The sequence below is a fragment of the Lepisosteus platostomus genome, chromosome 9 (assembly GCF_059453375.1).
Source record: "Lepisosteus platostomus isolate fLepPlt1 chromosome 9, fLepPlt1.hap1, whole genome shotgun sequence".
NCBI classification, from domain to species: domain Eukaryota; kingdom Metazoa; phylum Chordata; class Actinopteri; order Semionotiformes; family Lepisosteidae; genus Lepisosteus; species Lepisosteus platostomus.
Genome location: NC_142619.1, coordinates 30,410,555 through 30,427,297, shown reverse-complemented (window position 1 = coordinate 30,427,297; position 16,743 = coordinate 30,410,555). Strand labels below are relative to the sequence as shown.

The 16,743-nt window shown below is 36.6% G+C and overlaps 1 protein-coding gene across 1 annotated transcript in view; it reads left to right on the top strand.

The window, feature by feature from the left end:
* Positions 1-16,511, top strand: part of tmem178bb (transmembrane protein 178Bb) — a 121,847-nt gene extending 105,336 nt beyond the window's left edge. The window contains exons 4-5 of the mRNA XM_088644685.1: positions 1,191-1,328; positions 5,105-16,511. Coding sequence (XP_088500811.1) covers positions 1,191-1,328; positions 5,105-5,355 — 389 coding nt within the window. The 3' untranslated portion in view covers positions 5,356-16,511. The remainder of the gene's footprint in view (positions 1-1,190; positions 1,329-5,104) is intronic.
* Positions 16,512-16,743: the final 232 nt, after the last annotated feature.

Below are 16,743 nucleotides of genomic sequence, written 5' to 3'. Positions count from 1 at the left end.
GGCAAGTTTGTTTCAGGGAGCAGCAGGGTTGTGCAGGTGGCACCTTGAAATCTCAGATAATGTTGCCCAAGCACGAGGCAGGGGAGGAGCAGAGAAGCTTGCTGAGAACCTGACCAAAGATAAAGCATTTTCAGTGCCAGTTTATTATTGCTATCTACAACAGGCTGGTGAATCACATCAGACAGCTGGATGGGTTGACTCTTATGCCTCCAGCTGCATCGTCTTCCAGCCACATCTGACAGGGCCACCATCCTCCTCTCCTGCCCAGGGAATTTCATCTGCGGTACAGCAGATCCTAACCCATTTGTAGTGTAGCACACCAAAAGTCTCCACAATTATGGAAATGTTTGAGAAAAGCTTTTTAAAGTTATTTTCGAAATCACCAGTGAACTGGAAAAAATGTAAATTACTGAGGCTGGTTGAGTAAATTGAATTTATTGTAAAAAAAAACATGAGTGGGAAAAAGCCTTTGAAAATCTCTGGTAAAGGACTACAAGACTTCAAGTTACTGTCTGATTACTATTACTTTGGCAGTGAAGATATCTTGATTGTTGTGATATGTTTGACTGTCTCCTAACTTCCATTTGTAATTCGATGTTTCAGGCTATAGGTAATTCCTACACGTAGGAACATCAGAAACAAAGTAGTATCTCCATTTTAACTGGAGGTTTTCTAAAGTTCATCACAAACTGTGTTCCCGTTAAGCTTTTTATCTTCTTGAGCATGCATATTAATACAGTACCAAGGCAGCATCTCTCAAATCACAATTCTAATTGGAAAGCATGCAATTTTAACATATACAGAACATTAGCATGCCCAAAGCAAGTCTACAGCTACAGTATAAATGCATTGCAGAAGCTTGCTTTCCAATTATCCATCTCAGATTTTGATTTTATGTGTATCAGAATTACTGTAAACAGGAGAGACTTGAGACCTTGAGGGGAACTTGAGGCAATGTGTGACAACCTGCTAGAGCAATTTCAGCTGGTGCTTGCCAATATTGTCTCACATTACCTTTATATCTCATGTATCCCCAGTCTTTAGTAATATATACAGTACAGTATATAGTGTCTGCGACGAGAATACAAAAAGAAGAGGTTTTGGGGTTGCTTTTTGAAATGCGGTTTTGGTAAGTGTCCAATCCGGATGTTACAGTCTAACCGACATGACTCTTCTGTCTTTCATCACAGACTTGCGACGAATGACTGCAGGCTTCATGGGCATGGCTGTGGCAATCATCCTGTTTGGCTGGATCATTGGGGTTCTTGGATGCTGCTGGGATCGTGGGCTCATGCAATATGTAGCAGGCTTGCTCTTTCTTATGGGAGGTGAGCCCTGGCTGAGGCACAGTTCTATGTATAATAATTGGTGAGACGTAAAAACAAATTGTATCTCCTGCCAGTAGAGAAGGAAATACATTAAAAGGAAAAAGTTTCATGGGTCCACTTTAGATAAGTTCTGTTGAAGGAGGAATTCAAAGGAACAGAGGTTATTTTTATCACCCTGAAACTGAACAGAAAAACAACAATGGCAAAAAAAAGCCCATTTTGTTTGAAAGCAAAGTAAGCTCTGCTGAGCTATTCACTTATGAGCCGAAAACTCATTTCACACTGATGCTTTTTTAAGCAATCTTAAGTTCATTTCAAATGCTGTGCTACCTGAAACTCTTTCTACTCTAAGAAATTGGTGAGTGTGAAAAGTCTCGAGGTGTTATTGCTGTTCAAATCTCAGATTATATTAGGTTCTTACACAGCACTGTTTTATTAATGTATAACCAGTGTATATCTTCCATAATACATGCTTAGAATAAAAGTATATTTAATAAAATTATATATAAGGAATTGTGAATCTATGCTTCAGGATTTTGGCTCTAATGATTCCATGAGATATTGTTTTCAGTGCATAGATGCAACAAAACTGCTTACTTTTAAGGTAATATAGGAAATGCATTTGTTAAAAACACAATTATGATCTTGTGGTTTCTCTTTTAATTGTACCAGAAACCAAAATGGACATAGAAAAGCTATTGACCAATTCTTGTTGTAAGAAACCAATATATTGCAACATACTAGAGGAACTATATGGAAAAGTTTAACTGTTTGGGAGATTCACCTGACAAATATTCATCCAGTTGCTGGAAGCTGCAAAGTCTCAGAGAATTGGACTTACTGTAAATCAATGTGAATGAATGAAACCCATTACTCATACAATAAATACGAATCTAGCAGAAGATGGGGAAACTGACAGCAATCGTGGGAGGAGAATCACTTTTTTTCTCTTCTTTTCCACAAACAGTTACACTCTAACCTTTGCCCTGTCTGATACCTGTAAAAAGGATAAAAGTATGAACAATACATTGGAATCTGCTACTAGTGCGAAGACAGATGGGAGAAAATTACACTTCGCAAACTGCTACTAACAGCACAGCCAGTCTGCATAAATAGAATACTAATTATTGTCATGTTCATGCTGCTGCCAAAAACAGGAGTTATAGCATTACAATACAAGTATATGAAAAGACTCATTTTGAAGAAAAAATGTAAATGTACAGATGATTCATCATTGTCTGAACCATTGTCTGCATGGTAAAGAAGAGATTAAAGGATCACCATAGCTTTTAAAAGCATCGGACAACAGAGAGGGTGTCACAGTGGGGCAGTGATTAGCATGGTTGCCTCGCAGTGCTGGGGTTAGGTCCAATTCTGGCCTGGAATGCTGTCTGGGTGGAGTTTGTATGTTCTCCCCGTTTTCATGTGGTTTTCTCTGGGAGCTCCAGTTTCATCTCACAGTCCAAAAACATACTGGCAGGTTAATTGGCTTCTGAGAAAAATGACCTTGGCGGACGTTTACATATCTTAATTTCTTAATTTGTGTCTCTCTGCCCCGTGATGAACCGATGTCCCATCACGGACATTGCTTTGTGCCTGTTGCTTTCTATGATAGGCTCCAGCTCCCCATATAACCCTGAATTGGAACTGTTTAGAAAATGAACAGATGGATAAACAACAGAAAGTGTATCCTGGTTAAACCATGTAGCTCAACCATATCTAGGTTAGTGTGTTTAGTTTCATGTAACTCCTCTTGAAAATGATTGTGTATATCTTACACGTCTTGGTGTTAGGAATCATAAACAAAGAGTCATGTAGTCCGAATTTTGATTGAAGTATTTTACAAAAATATCACTTCAACGATTATAAGTAAGCATGTTACACCCACAACCTGAAAAAGATACCTTTAACTTCAGTACAGATTATAATGTCATGTACTTTGCCAAACCGCTTTATACCATATGCTGTTGCGAGAAGCCAGAGCCTACCTGGCAAGCACCAAGCGCAAGGCAGGGTTCTCCCTGGACGGGGCGCCAGTCCATCGCAGGGCAAGTGCAAGCCAATCATACATGAGGACAATTTGGAGGCCATATTACAGGCCAAGGGGAGGAATTTGGCACGGACACTGGCCAAATACTATGCTATAGTGTATAGTAAGTAGTGTATAGTTAGGTACTCTTATCAAGAAATGCCCGGGGACCACTGAGAGTCAGGACCTCGGTTTAATGTCTCATCCGAAAGACATCGCCCACTACAGTATAGTGTCCCTGTCACTATACCGGGCCATTAGGACCCACACAGACCACAGGATGGGCGCCCCCCCGCTGGTCCCACTAACACCACTCCCAGCAGCAATCTTAGCTTTCTATCCAGGTACTGACCAGGCTCAACCCTGCTTAGCAGCAGTGGTAGCCAGTTGAGAGCTGCAGGGAGATATGGCTGCTGGCCAGTGTAGCTTGTCATGGAAGTAATTACAGAAACAGAGAAAAAGTGGGTATGCAATTCAAAGCAAAAGAATAAATATTATCTAATAAAATGTTGTATTGATTTGGCACAATGCGATTGCCTGCATGATAACTAATCTAATTGTGCCAAACCAGCTCATAATAAAATAAAGGCACTGTTACAATTTTTGAATGTAAAATTTATGGGAAACACAGTACCCCCTAGGAAGGAAGGCATATAGAAGCAACGTTTTTTAAACGTTATTATTTTAACGTTTGTTAAAATAAAGTTTACTTATAGTGATGGGTGAAAGGTCAGATATCTCGACTTCGATATTACGCCAAGTGCCATATGCAAGACCACAGAGGGGGTCATGAAATGGGTACTGAATTCATTAATTGGGCTGACAGTATAAATAGTGCTTCTAAAAAGAAAAAGACTCAAGCTGTCCAGAGGTGATGTCAGATACAGCACCTTAAGAGTAAATTATTTTCCTTTTAAGGTGGCAATCCTGGAGAGTTCATGTGAATTACCTGCATGTACAAGTGTTAGTTTTTCTTCAGAAACAGAAACAAGTAACAGATAACAAGCATCGACCTGCATGAGCATGTAACGCTTGAGATCCGATGGCTCACAGCACACGGAAACCTTTGGTAAGAAGGGGAAACAACATAAAAACAATACCAGTTAGATACAATGAGGCATTGAGCTGGATTAATACAAGAGTGCAACAAAAGTAACCATAAAGCCAGCAGACAGAAGTAGATTGTGATCCATGATGTCATTCCCTTAGGAAATGAGGAGAGATTCATCTTTCAACACAATAGTGCACATTATATCAAGCAAATAACAACTGCATAGAGAGTGTATAGTGTCTAGTAAGGTATTACTATTACTGTACTGCTATTATCTGACAAGATTACTTTATAGTGAATATCTGGACCATAAATATGCTGTTGAAGACTCACAAATATGCACCAAGGTTCACCAAGGTTATATGGTGTTAAAAGGATGAAAGTTAAACTCAAACAATTTGGGTTCATTGTGGACAAAGTTACAGGATATTTGGAAAAACATCCCACTGGCCCTCAACAATAAACTCTGTGAAATCAGAAAATTAAGATGCTGTACTCTGTTTAAAACACAGGACTCGCATAGCAAAATTAATGTCCTGCAGTGTAAACATCTGTCCTTGCATATTTTCTGAAATAATGAAATGTGTTTATGTCTGTGCATATTTGCTTAATATAATTTGCCCTATATACCCTCTTTGTCCTGTGTTTCCTTAATTATTTTCAACATTGATTTCCTGTTTCTGTGCTCTTTTGCAGGCACCTTTTGTATCATCTCTCTGTGCACTTGTGTAGCTGGCATCAACTTTGAGCTCTCCCGGTATCCGCGCTATCTCTATGGGCTGCCAGATGACATCAGCCATGGATATGGCTGGTCCATGTTCTGTGCCTGGGGAGGCCTGGGCCTCACCCTTATTGCTGGCTTCTTTTGCACTCTGGCCCCCTCTGTCCAGCCTCTCCCTCGTTCTACCTGCCCCAAATCCAGGCCAGAGAATGGAACTGTCTGCTAAAGTTTCACGACGGACCACACATCTCCAGCAAGGAGGCCATCTGCATCCGATTGCTTCAAGAGACCCACATTCTTCCTTTTTTGAGGGTCTCACACAGTACAGTGAGGGAAAATTATTTCTGGTCCTTTCTGGCCACAGACAAATGTAATATTTTTTTAATAAATACAGTAGGTGGAAACAACTCTGTCCTATACTCAGCCTTGAAAATTACTCTGGAATGAGAAGGAAATACGATGAAAAACGTGTTTGAAGAGACAGATTTAACAGTATGTATGTAATTAAAACTGTATAGGTAAATGAATTAATATATATGCACCTTTTTCTTTCTTAAGCAGAGCGCTCCTTTGCTCTTCCAAAGAATGCATTGGCCGTCCAATGGGATTCTATGAAGATGAAAGAGGAATAATGGTGCAGGACAAAGTAAATTTAAGACATACTGTATTGGCACTGTCTGCTATAACATACCTCCCAGTCTATCAATGGATCCTGTTACGGTCTTCCTGTTGCCTAACTCTTGACGGGGTGAGAAAACAAAATCGTGCAAGAAACATATTTGCTCAAACAGTTTCAAAGAAGTGTTTATTTCCTCGTGTGATTTTGGCTCATGGGAGCAGACATCAATTCAAGAGAAGACGGATACTTTAAATTAGCTCCAGCATTAAAAGGAGGTTCTGAAAATTTGAACGTCTGCTGCTGACCCGCAGCACTGAACACCCCTTCGCTCGCAGTCCTGCAAGGTTCAGGGTTTTGGGGGGGATTCTCCTTCATTAGTTGTATAACACAGAACAACATGAAACGTTACTGAAAAATACCTGGGTGATTTTCAAACTGCCTTAGGCCTCCTCTCAGTGGATGAATCATCAATGTTTTTGCTGAGTACTCTCCTACACTGTGAGGGTTTGGAGCTGAACAGCCTGATAATGTACCTCTGGGCTTGTATAATATTGTAAAGAAATATTACCGAAATACGAAAATCTAAATCAAAATTCCATGTACAAAGATATTCATTTTCCACTTCAGTCCCATTCTTCCAGTTCCTGTTTGCAAAGAACATTTTTGTGCTCCTTTTTCATTTTGTATTTATTTTTGTTCACTTTTTTAATTAGTCCCATGTGTGTGTGTGCGTGTGCGTGAGCACTAGTGCCTGGCTGTGCGACATTTTTCATGATCTTCATGTTCCAAGAAGTAACTGGGTGTGTCTGTTTTACAATCTCTGTACAAAAAAAGAATCGGTTGTAAAAAAAAAACTAAAGACCTATCTCAGAAAATGGTGAGAAAATTTAATACATGGGAAAGATGCAGTATCCTGTTCACAGTTAAAACAATTCACTGTATTCCCAGACTCCTGAAAGAAGTTACCACCTTGTGAACATGTTTGAACAGTACAGCCGCCATTACAGAACCTATGGGGTAACAATTATTATGTCTAATGAGAACATGAGTTTAAAGCCTCTCTGGGAAGCTGGATTAATAAATACAAGTGTTGTTTCTAAAAATAATGTATGATCTGGGTGCCAGTAGGAAACCAGACCATTAAAGAATTTGGAAATACAATTTCAGCTACACTGTAGATTGACATTTTTCAAGAAAATCCAAAATTATTATTTTTTGCCACCATGCAGTTTTACGGGGATTCGCCAATATTAATTAGCCTCTTCTTAAAGAACATCTAAAATTGTGGGTTTTCCAGGATATCTTTTCACCAGCAGACTTCTATAGATGCAATTTTATGTTTAGTTATAGTTGTTTGTGCAGTGGTGTCTAGCATCAGTGTTCTGTTTGCATTTTAGTACTCTGGCTAACTCATGTCTGTCAGCAAATGAAAAAAACTGTTAATTAATAAAAATGATCCCAACTATAAAAACTGATATTATAATTAATTAGCTCCAAACTAATATCATTGGTAATAACAGTCATTTATCTTATGAACACAATAAAGACAGAAGGGTGTTCTTAAATATAATACAAAACTTTTTTGTTGTTTTTCTTTTAGATGTTTTGCATTCTGCTTTTCATTTCCTCAAACAAATTGCATGTGTATGCTTCATGCTTCCTGTAGCATTGTTGGAGAGACATTTCAATGTTTAAAATAACTATAAATTGAAATATGTACAGTATAATCCCCAACATAAGAGAGGAAAAAGGATTGTTCTTGAATTATATCTCCATTCACCTCTCTATTACTTTCCTATTCATTCATAACCCTGGCTACCAAAAACAATTATGATATAACCATTAAAATGAATGTGTATTGCTTCTTTGAATTCCAAATTTATGTACTGTAGTTAAACTACAGACTCTAACCACAGATTCTAGTATTGGGATTACAAGCAGGCATTTTATTTTTAACTTATGGCCAAAATTGTTCAGTAATAATTTTCTTAAATTTGGTTGAATTCTCATAACCAAATGAGCTGACTAATAGAAATGAATAGTCTTTTGATTATACTTTGGTGTTATCTCACTTGGGTGAAAAACAGCCCCATAAAGATCCCCTTTTTAGATTTTGTTTGCCTTTTGCTGTGAATATTGTAATGGCAAACAAATTAACACAAAGTCTTAAAATATTAAATACACTATTCCTATAAATTTCACCTTCTAGTTGCAATAATGTAAAGTTGACCAAACTACTGAAGTAGAGTTTTTAAACAGAAGTTGTGGAAGAGGGTGAAACTTCCATTCATTTACTTATAAATATCTTGCCTTGTAGGCACTTATTCACACATTTTCTTACACTCCTCCCTCCACCCCATCTTCACCCTTGAAGCAGCCTCCTTGGTTTATTCCTTGCAACTGAGTGGGGTTGACGGGGGAGGGGGGGAAGCCTTTTGTCAAGCTTTGACTTGTCAGGCTGCCATATCCTGAACCAGGAGAGCTAACACCAAACATTAAAATATTAAATACATTATGCCTATAAAAGTGGTCATCTTGTCGCATTGATTAGGATTTGACAAAACTACTGAAAAATATAATGTAAGAATATAAGAATTGATGCAAAAGAGAGGAAGCCTTTCATCCCATCTTGCTTGTTTGGTGGTTTAGAAGAATAAAGCCATTTTTTTTAGTATGGACCTCAACCACTTAGCTGGGAATCCTGTTTCAGATATTCTTTGTGCAAAACAATAATTCATATTTTCTGTCCATAAGGAATTTCTTTTTAGTTTCTATGTCCTTGTTTTGCTATCAAGTATGATAGGGTTTCCTGTTTTGACACTCTCCATATTCCTTAGGAATTTATATACCTGGATCAAATTGCATCTTGAACTCCTTTGTTCTAAACTGAAGTAACTTAGTCCGCTTAATTTGGACATACATGTACAGTATATGACAATCCTATGAGAATAAGTATCATTCGTGCTCATCTTCATGGAACTATTTATAAGGCTATAATATCTTTTTTTGGTACAGTGACTGAAACTGAACACAATATTGTACAGTAAGTGAAACAAGGCTCGCTGCAATGAGCATGTTACAGAGGTGAAGACCTGGTCTTTCTGTGTGGCAGTTATCCTCTGTTTAGGTGTTGGTTTTGTGTGTTCTTAGAGCCAGTGGAGAAATGTTACTGGATCCTGACAGAGCCAGAGGAGAGCTGCACTTGTAAAACAGAATTTGACAGAATTTCCCAGAATTGATATTCACATAAATACCCAGATTTCTTTTTGCACCTTTGTACCTTCACATTTATCACTGTTTATTTTCCTTTGCCAAATGTATTTTCTAAGACTTTTTATAAGTGTCATGCCACTGCTATTGTGTTTGCAACTCCCCCTAAATTGGCATCATCTGCAAATCTAACAAGTTTACAAATTATGTCAGAATCTAGCTTATTGATATAGATCTGAACGAGCAATGGGCCTAAAATGGATCCTTGCAGCACACCACCGCTCAGTTAGAAGTCCTGATCCTAAAGAAAATGCACTGTTTCCCTATTTGATAACCAGGTCGCAATCCATGCATGTACATTAACTTTAATTTGATAAACAATCAGCAGGGACTTTGCCAGTACAAAGTGAGTAGGGTACAAAAATGCTTGTACAAATAATCCTAGCAAATGTATTAAATAATTGCTCTATAAACCCTTGTTGGCTAAATTAACAATGTTTAAATTGTAGTTTTCTGAATTTTCATATTTTTGGCAAGTATTTACTTTATTGTTTCTGTAGTATTGTGCCTTTTTTGTAGTGAGTACAATCTCAGAGCACTTTAATTGCAATAGAACAAGGTTACAAGAAGATTATATGATAAATGGTAAGAAATAATTAAGTTTAAGAGAAATATAATCAAATACAACCCAACTACACGTAACTGTTGTAGGTACAAATGCCAATCACCTATTTGTATTTTTTATATTCTCATCGAATTTTATGAGAATTTAAAATTATTTTGATACCAAAGGGTTACTGTTCTCATTGTATTCAGATATTCACTTTATATAATTACATACAATTAACATGTCAAAGGTCTTATAATTTTGTAGCTGATGCTACTTTTCACTAAACTGAGCAGCTGACAAAACTAAAAGCATATGCAGAATCCCTAACAATGATGCTTCCTATCTGTGACTACTTGTCAAGACTCAGATGTGGACAGAATCTAAATACCCACTGAAGAGGACTGCTGTAATTGAATGCCCTCAAGCACAGCATCATGCAACACAAACCATATTCAAACAACATAAAATGCACTATCAGGCATCTAGTCCCTCTGATTCAAATGTGTCAGAACCAATTCTGCATTGCTAAAGATTTTTTTTTAAATTACACAGTTCATCAGTAGCACAGTTGATTCCAAAAAGTGATTACAAGTGATTACAATTTTCATGCGTCTTAAGAAATATATCCTGTATCATTTTTATTTACTATTTAAAATAACATGCTTATTGAATTAATACAATACACATCATTTTAAAATGATTTTCAGATTTAGATGAATAAATACTTTTTAATCCTGATACGAATACCAAAAAAGTGTTCCAAGAATCATCTTATACTGTCTGTAGCCAGAGGGGAAAACACAAGTTGTTCCCACTTCTTCCTAGAAATGGAAATTTGGCTATTGTAATTATTGTTTCTGTTGTTGTTCTTCATTGTTTTATTGTGAGCCCTTAGTTGTTGCGTTTCCATTTATCTTAAACAGTATTATACTTCAGTTTAATCGTTAGGGCATGAAATCATTTGTTATTTGCACCCATTTCAGTATATGCATCCGTTTCCACAACCAGTTCTAACCCCCTTCACTTGATTTCTAAAAACCCATTTAGGAGGTCTTGGTGGGTGAGTTTTACTTCCGAGGAATTGGAGTCTCTCTCCGGTGTGTAGCTAATTGGCCAAGACCATTGGGTATCCTATTAGGAAAATGTCACGTGTTTCACTCCCTGCTTTTGCTTGCCAATTAGTGCTGCCTGTGACAGTAACGGCTCATTGTGCTAATCAATTGCCAAGGTGCCATTAACTTACCTCCTCATCCATTTGAATACAGATGCAGTTCTGTGTGACATGCAATAAATTAAACATGTTGTGGGCAGACCCACTGGAAGGGAAGAACTCCTTAAGAGAGTTCTAACAATCCCAACTCTGTGTCATTTATTTTCCCTGTGCTGAATCTCTTGTTCATATACAGCACACTCACAATAATGTCATTTGGATCTCTAATGTTTAAATTATTTCTCAGTTCATTATATGAATGAATCCATTAACTAATGTTGTGAAGACTGATTACATGATCTCTTCAGAATAATTTGGCAAATCTAACCAGGCTCTGGAATACAGAAAACATCAATATACTGTGCAAGTTTTCTAGGCTAGGGTCTTTTATAGCCTCCTGAATGCTACATAAAGTCATAAAAGTTGCAATTAATTATTTAAAACACAGCATTCCTAACCTTCTGAGATTCACCTCATCTACTGATTTATAGCAGTCATACATCATGTATTAATCTTAATAATAAATATTATACATATCTATTATTAATATAAATAAATATATCCTAAATAGTTTATAATTATATATGATACTCCATTAGTCATGTAGCACTTTTGCAGACTTTCTTACACAGGCAAAGTGCTCTAACATATTGGTTATAGAGCTCTGATATCAGGCTCAAAATGGGAAGATTTTGCCATTTAGACTTACACTGATCACATGTGGCTAAATAACAAATATAGTTGTTGAGGCTTTAAGGCAATGAAATAAATTATATTTTTTGAAGGTGTAGAATCCCTTTAAACGTTACTACTGTCTGATAAGTGCAACAAAAATCTTTAGGTAATCACAAATACCTTGACCAAAATCAATTTTGATGTCTTCTTCCAAAGGTCCTGCTTGAATAATAAACAGTTTTGTTGCTTTTGAAGGCAATTCCTGTAAATCAATCAAAATCAATAGTTCAGATGAAACCTTGAACTGAAAGCATCCACATAGCTTGAATTTTTAGTCGGTAAAACTTTTTATAAATGCTAGTGCTCTTTTCTTCCTCCTAATTCTAAGGGGACAATGGATTTGCCTTGGCTGATTTGACACGCAATGATCCGTATATTTACAAAAGTGAAAGAATGAATGTTGCAACAAATTACCAGATGATGCGGTATCACGTAAAAGCCAAAAAAAAATACAAGAACAGATGCCGCATCAGTACTATTGTGAAAGGTAAATTGCATCAGGGAAATTATTTTCTATTTAAACCATATTCTGAATAAATGAAAACTTAATGTAGCAGTGGTTTTATTATGCTTTGTAAAATGTTGAAAGACTTGCTGGAATGGTACATAAGTGCCCTTAGGAGCTGGAAACAGGTTCATCTGGTCTAGACCACATTCTATAAGAGTAATTTAATAAGATTGAGCTGTGGAGACGGCAGGATATTCCTCAACCAGCTGAAGCCCATTGTAATAAAACTGAAAACACCTCATTTCCATTTCATAGTTCTTGCTTATACGTTTTGATTAATGCTTTTCGTACAGGTCACATAGCATGTATTAAATCATTGTATCAAATTATTGAATATTAGTTATTGTAATATAATAACAAAAATGACCAATTGCACGCCTTTGAAAAATACATTATTTCATGACTATATTCCTTTTTTAAAACAAACTGACACCTGAAATCATTTCTTCTTTTTTTTTACAGAAAAGGCCAAGCTAGTTCACCAGGACTAGTAACACTTGCTTTTACCTTGATTTCAAAGCAACGGTCTGATCATTTGCTCATTTGTGTACGTCTCACAATAATATGGAAGAAAAAAAACATATATTCCAAAGTTCCTCCTCTCATGAGCCATTAACTAATTTAAACTTATTGTTCTAGCCTTTGTTTCCTGTTAATGTGTACCTTATGGCTAGGATATAAAAAGGTTTTACTTGAATGCTGGAGGGTACTGAGAATGCAATTGGGCATGAAATTGCTATAATTTCACTGGACACACTTCACATAGCTTTTGCAATTTTTTACCCTTTTGAAGCTAGGACAGAAGATAAAGGTAGACTATATTATGAACACATTTAAGAAATTATTACAGTTTCTGTCTAATAATTGCTCTGGTTACAGAGAAAGTGGAAAATACATTTATCATCAGGATCAGTGACTAACAACAAATTCGATTGAAATTTTAGATTCTTAAAGGTCTGAGCATAAAATATAATGGGATTGTTATTCCTCCATGTACAGTACTTTGCACCCCCTTTCCAATGATCTGCCATTTGGTTGAATTACAATGTGTGCACATTTTGTGAATATTTTTACTATAAACTTGAATGCTTAGAATGAATATCCTTATTTTAAAATAATAGTTAAATATTCTTTATTTATTACATATTCAGCAAAAACTGCAAAGAAAAATCAAAAACTAAAATATGTATGATTTTGTAAGCATCCCCCCCCCCCCCCCCTTGTTGTGGCACCAAAAAAGTTCAGGTGCATAAACTTAAAGGTCTGTGTGAAATAAGTGATTCACATAAATTCAGAATACATAGACTTAACTCTTTAAGGTCCCTTAATCGAGTGATGAATTTCAAGCAAAGATTCACTCATGAAGACCAAAAACAACTCCGGGATAAAGTTGTTGAAAAGCACAGACCAAGAGACGGGTTTAAAAAACTTTTTAAAGACAATGAATACTGCTTGGATATTCATTATCAAGTACATAAGCCAAGTCAAGTGGAAGATGTATCATATCACTCCGACATTACCTGGATCAGGCTGTCCTTCAGCTGAACAGAAAGTTTCCAGGGAGAAAAGGATGCCACCACGAGGCCAATGATGTCTTCAAAAGAGCTGCAGAGTTCAATGACTGTGATATGGGAAGATATCTATAAGGTGACAATATCCTAGTCACTTCACAAAGCTAGACTGATTTCTCAAAAGGAAGCCGTTACTGAAAAAAAACAGCAACAAAGTATTTTAGGGATATTGCTTACTTGAGAATTTTTTTTGTGGCAGCCAACACAAAATTGGAACTTTCAAAATTGGTCCGAATACAAAGGAGTTACATTCAGTGCTAATTCAACTCAGTGCATCACCCAGTGAACACCATAACTACTCTTAAACGCGGTGGCTACAGCATTATGTTATGGGACCACTTCTGGATTGAGGAAAAAAAGAATGTAGCAAAGTACAGGCAGATCTTAGGGGAAAGCCTGCTTCAGTCTTGAAGACAAAAAATCACTTTTCAGCAGGACAATGACCAAAAACAGAAGGCCAGAGCTACTGTACAAGACAGTGGCAGAAAAAGAAGAAAGTGAGTGTTCTTGAGTGACAGGAAGTACTGACTGAAATCCAATAGAAACATCGTGACCAGACTTGAAAATTGTTATCAAAGATCCCCAAGCAACTTGTCAGAACCTGAGCAAGATTTCAAAGCAGAAGGGGTGAAAATTGTCAATCTGATGTGTAAAGGTGGTAGAGATGTATCTAAAAACACTCAACATATTTTAGTTTTTTGTGTTTCTTTGCAGTTTTTGCTGATATTTAACTTCTTTCAATCTTAAAAGTGTTCAGCTTGAGGATTGCAGTTTTTATTTAAAATATCAATTCAAATAAATAATAAGTACATTATTTGGAATTCAACAAAATGGAACATCATTGAAAGGGGATGAATACTTTTGCAAGGCACTTTATAATACAATGTGTTTTAGGTTAATTTATTTTGTGTTTTTAATCAATTGTCTAACAAAAAACATAACTTTCCATCATCTAAAACTTGAATTTTTGGGTTATGTATAAATGTTTTTTGGATAACACAGTGCAAACATTTGTAAAGCGATTATAGTGGATTATATCTTTGGCATAATACTTAAGCCACAGACGAAAGCATTAGAAACATAGAAGAAACATCAATTGTCTCTGATAAACCTAACCAATCTCCAAATGCAATGCTGTGTTTTAAAGTCCCTGAGGGTTAACTGAACTGCATATGTATCATGAAAAACTTTACTTGGAAATGAAACCCTGGTAACAAGATAATACTAGAATAAGGTCTGATTCTTTGGCTGTGAAATCATGTCAATATGTGCAAACACATTTGTGAGAAAGTTGAAAAAGCTTATGTAGTAGTATGTGTTTGTAGTATGGAAACATGATTAATAGGTCATAACACAAATTGTGTGTCATAGACCGTGGGAGAAATTTGTACAGTGACCTCAGGAATATTTCAATCGTAGAAGCTCAACAAGATTGTACTCGGTACAAAAATTACAAGATTGTACAGAGAGTACAAAATTGTGGTCAGTAGGCAGGAGACCTTTAAGGAAAACCAGGTTTTGCTATAGCTGGTGTTGGTGGACAAATGGGACAAGTTCCAAACCAAGGTTCCAGTTTGGTGACTGGAGACACTGTGCTATACGAGGTTTTAAATATGAGTTTAAAACCAGACAAGAGTAATGAGCAGCAGTGATCCTATAGCTCTGTTTACAAGCGTGGGGTGGTCAAGCCCTCCCACTTGACTAAATGACACCTTGGTCTCGTACACACTGACATTCAAAATAAGCTGTACCTGGTCTCTCACTGATGTTATTGTTAGGCTTGGGACTGTTGCACCGATTCCCAGAATATCCTTGCAAACCCATCCCAACCCTATACCAGTAGCACATCTGCAAGTGTGCAGCACATCTTTGCAATGAAATCACAGTCACTGTAATAAGTATGGGCCATAAGGCTCAACCTACACCGACAGAGTACTTTTGTTGTTTAAGTCACTCAAGTTCTCCTCTCTAAACTGTTTCTCCGTACCTATTTATGACAGAGCTGTTATATTTTTAATTGTGAGAAGTCTTGGACCTTTACTCAGATCTGTAAATTTACCTTCGATTGATCCATTGAGTGATGGGCCACTAGGAATCAGGCAAAAAACACTCAAAAGTCACTTGGTTGGCTGTGTTTTGTCTTAGCTAAGGATATACAGTATAATGTAAGATATCCCAAAACTAATAAATCACTGTAATTGTTTGTAGCACAAAGACGACTGGATTACAAGTTTGAAATCATTACTTCCAATGGTAACAATTCTAAACATTGGCTTAAGGAATCTCAGAGGACAAAACTGATAAGACCACAAAACCAACATCCTTGCCAGATGTAAAATTGGTTTCAGACCTCATGAGAAGAGAGCCTTTTCTCTCTGCCTGCTGAATTAGAATGTCGGCCGCAGAGACTCAGTGTTTTTTCATCTTTCACCGTCCTATTTAAAGGTGAAGTGCTGGATTTAATTTGTTGCACAAATTAAGGAGAGGTTGACCAATAAGGTCTTGAGCATAACTCTGTAATCTTCTTCTTTTGGTATGTAGAAAAGCAAGGGATGTGTAAAGCAAGGTTGTACATTAAAATTGTATGTGGTGAAATAAATAATAATGTGCATTTACACACAAATACAAGAAATTGCAGTAAGTGTTATTTCTATGGACAGCTTGTGGAACCCACCCATTCAATTGGATATTTGCATTACATTCAGAAATACCCTATTTAGAGGATACAATGCTACAGGATGGACTTGGGAACAGAAATACTGCAACTTTCACCTTTAAAAAATATGCTAAAAATGTAAGGATCTTTCATCCTTTTAAATCAGTAATGTGTCCGTTGAGTAAAAAAAATCTGAAAATGTTCAACTGTGGAATGTAAAACCGTACTAAATAAAATCTCATTGATGTGTTTGCTAGTATTAATTATTGTGTGAGAGAAAAGTTGTTTTGTTTCCTCTTGGGATCCAAAATGGAAATCTGAAGAAAAAAAAAACACCCAAGAAAGTTAATGTTAACACACGGATATGGTCAGCTGTGTTTTGGTATTTTTTCATCAAAATACCTTTTCTTCTTTGTCAGCCATCATAACTGCCAGTATTAGGAGGAAAGAGATTACACAGAGTGCTATTACCAAAATCAGATTATGAGCCGAATG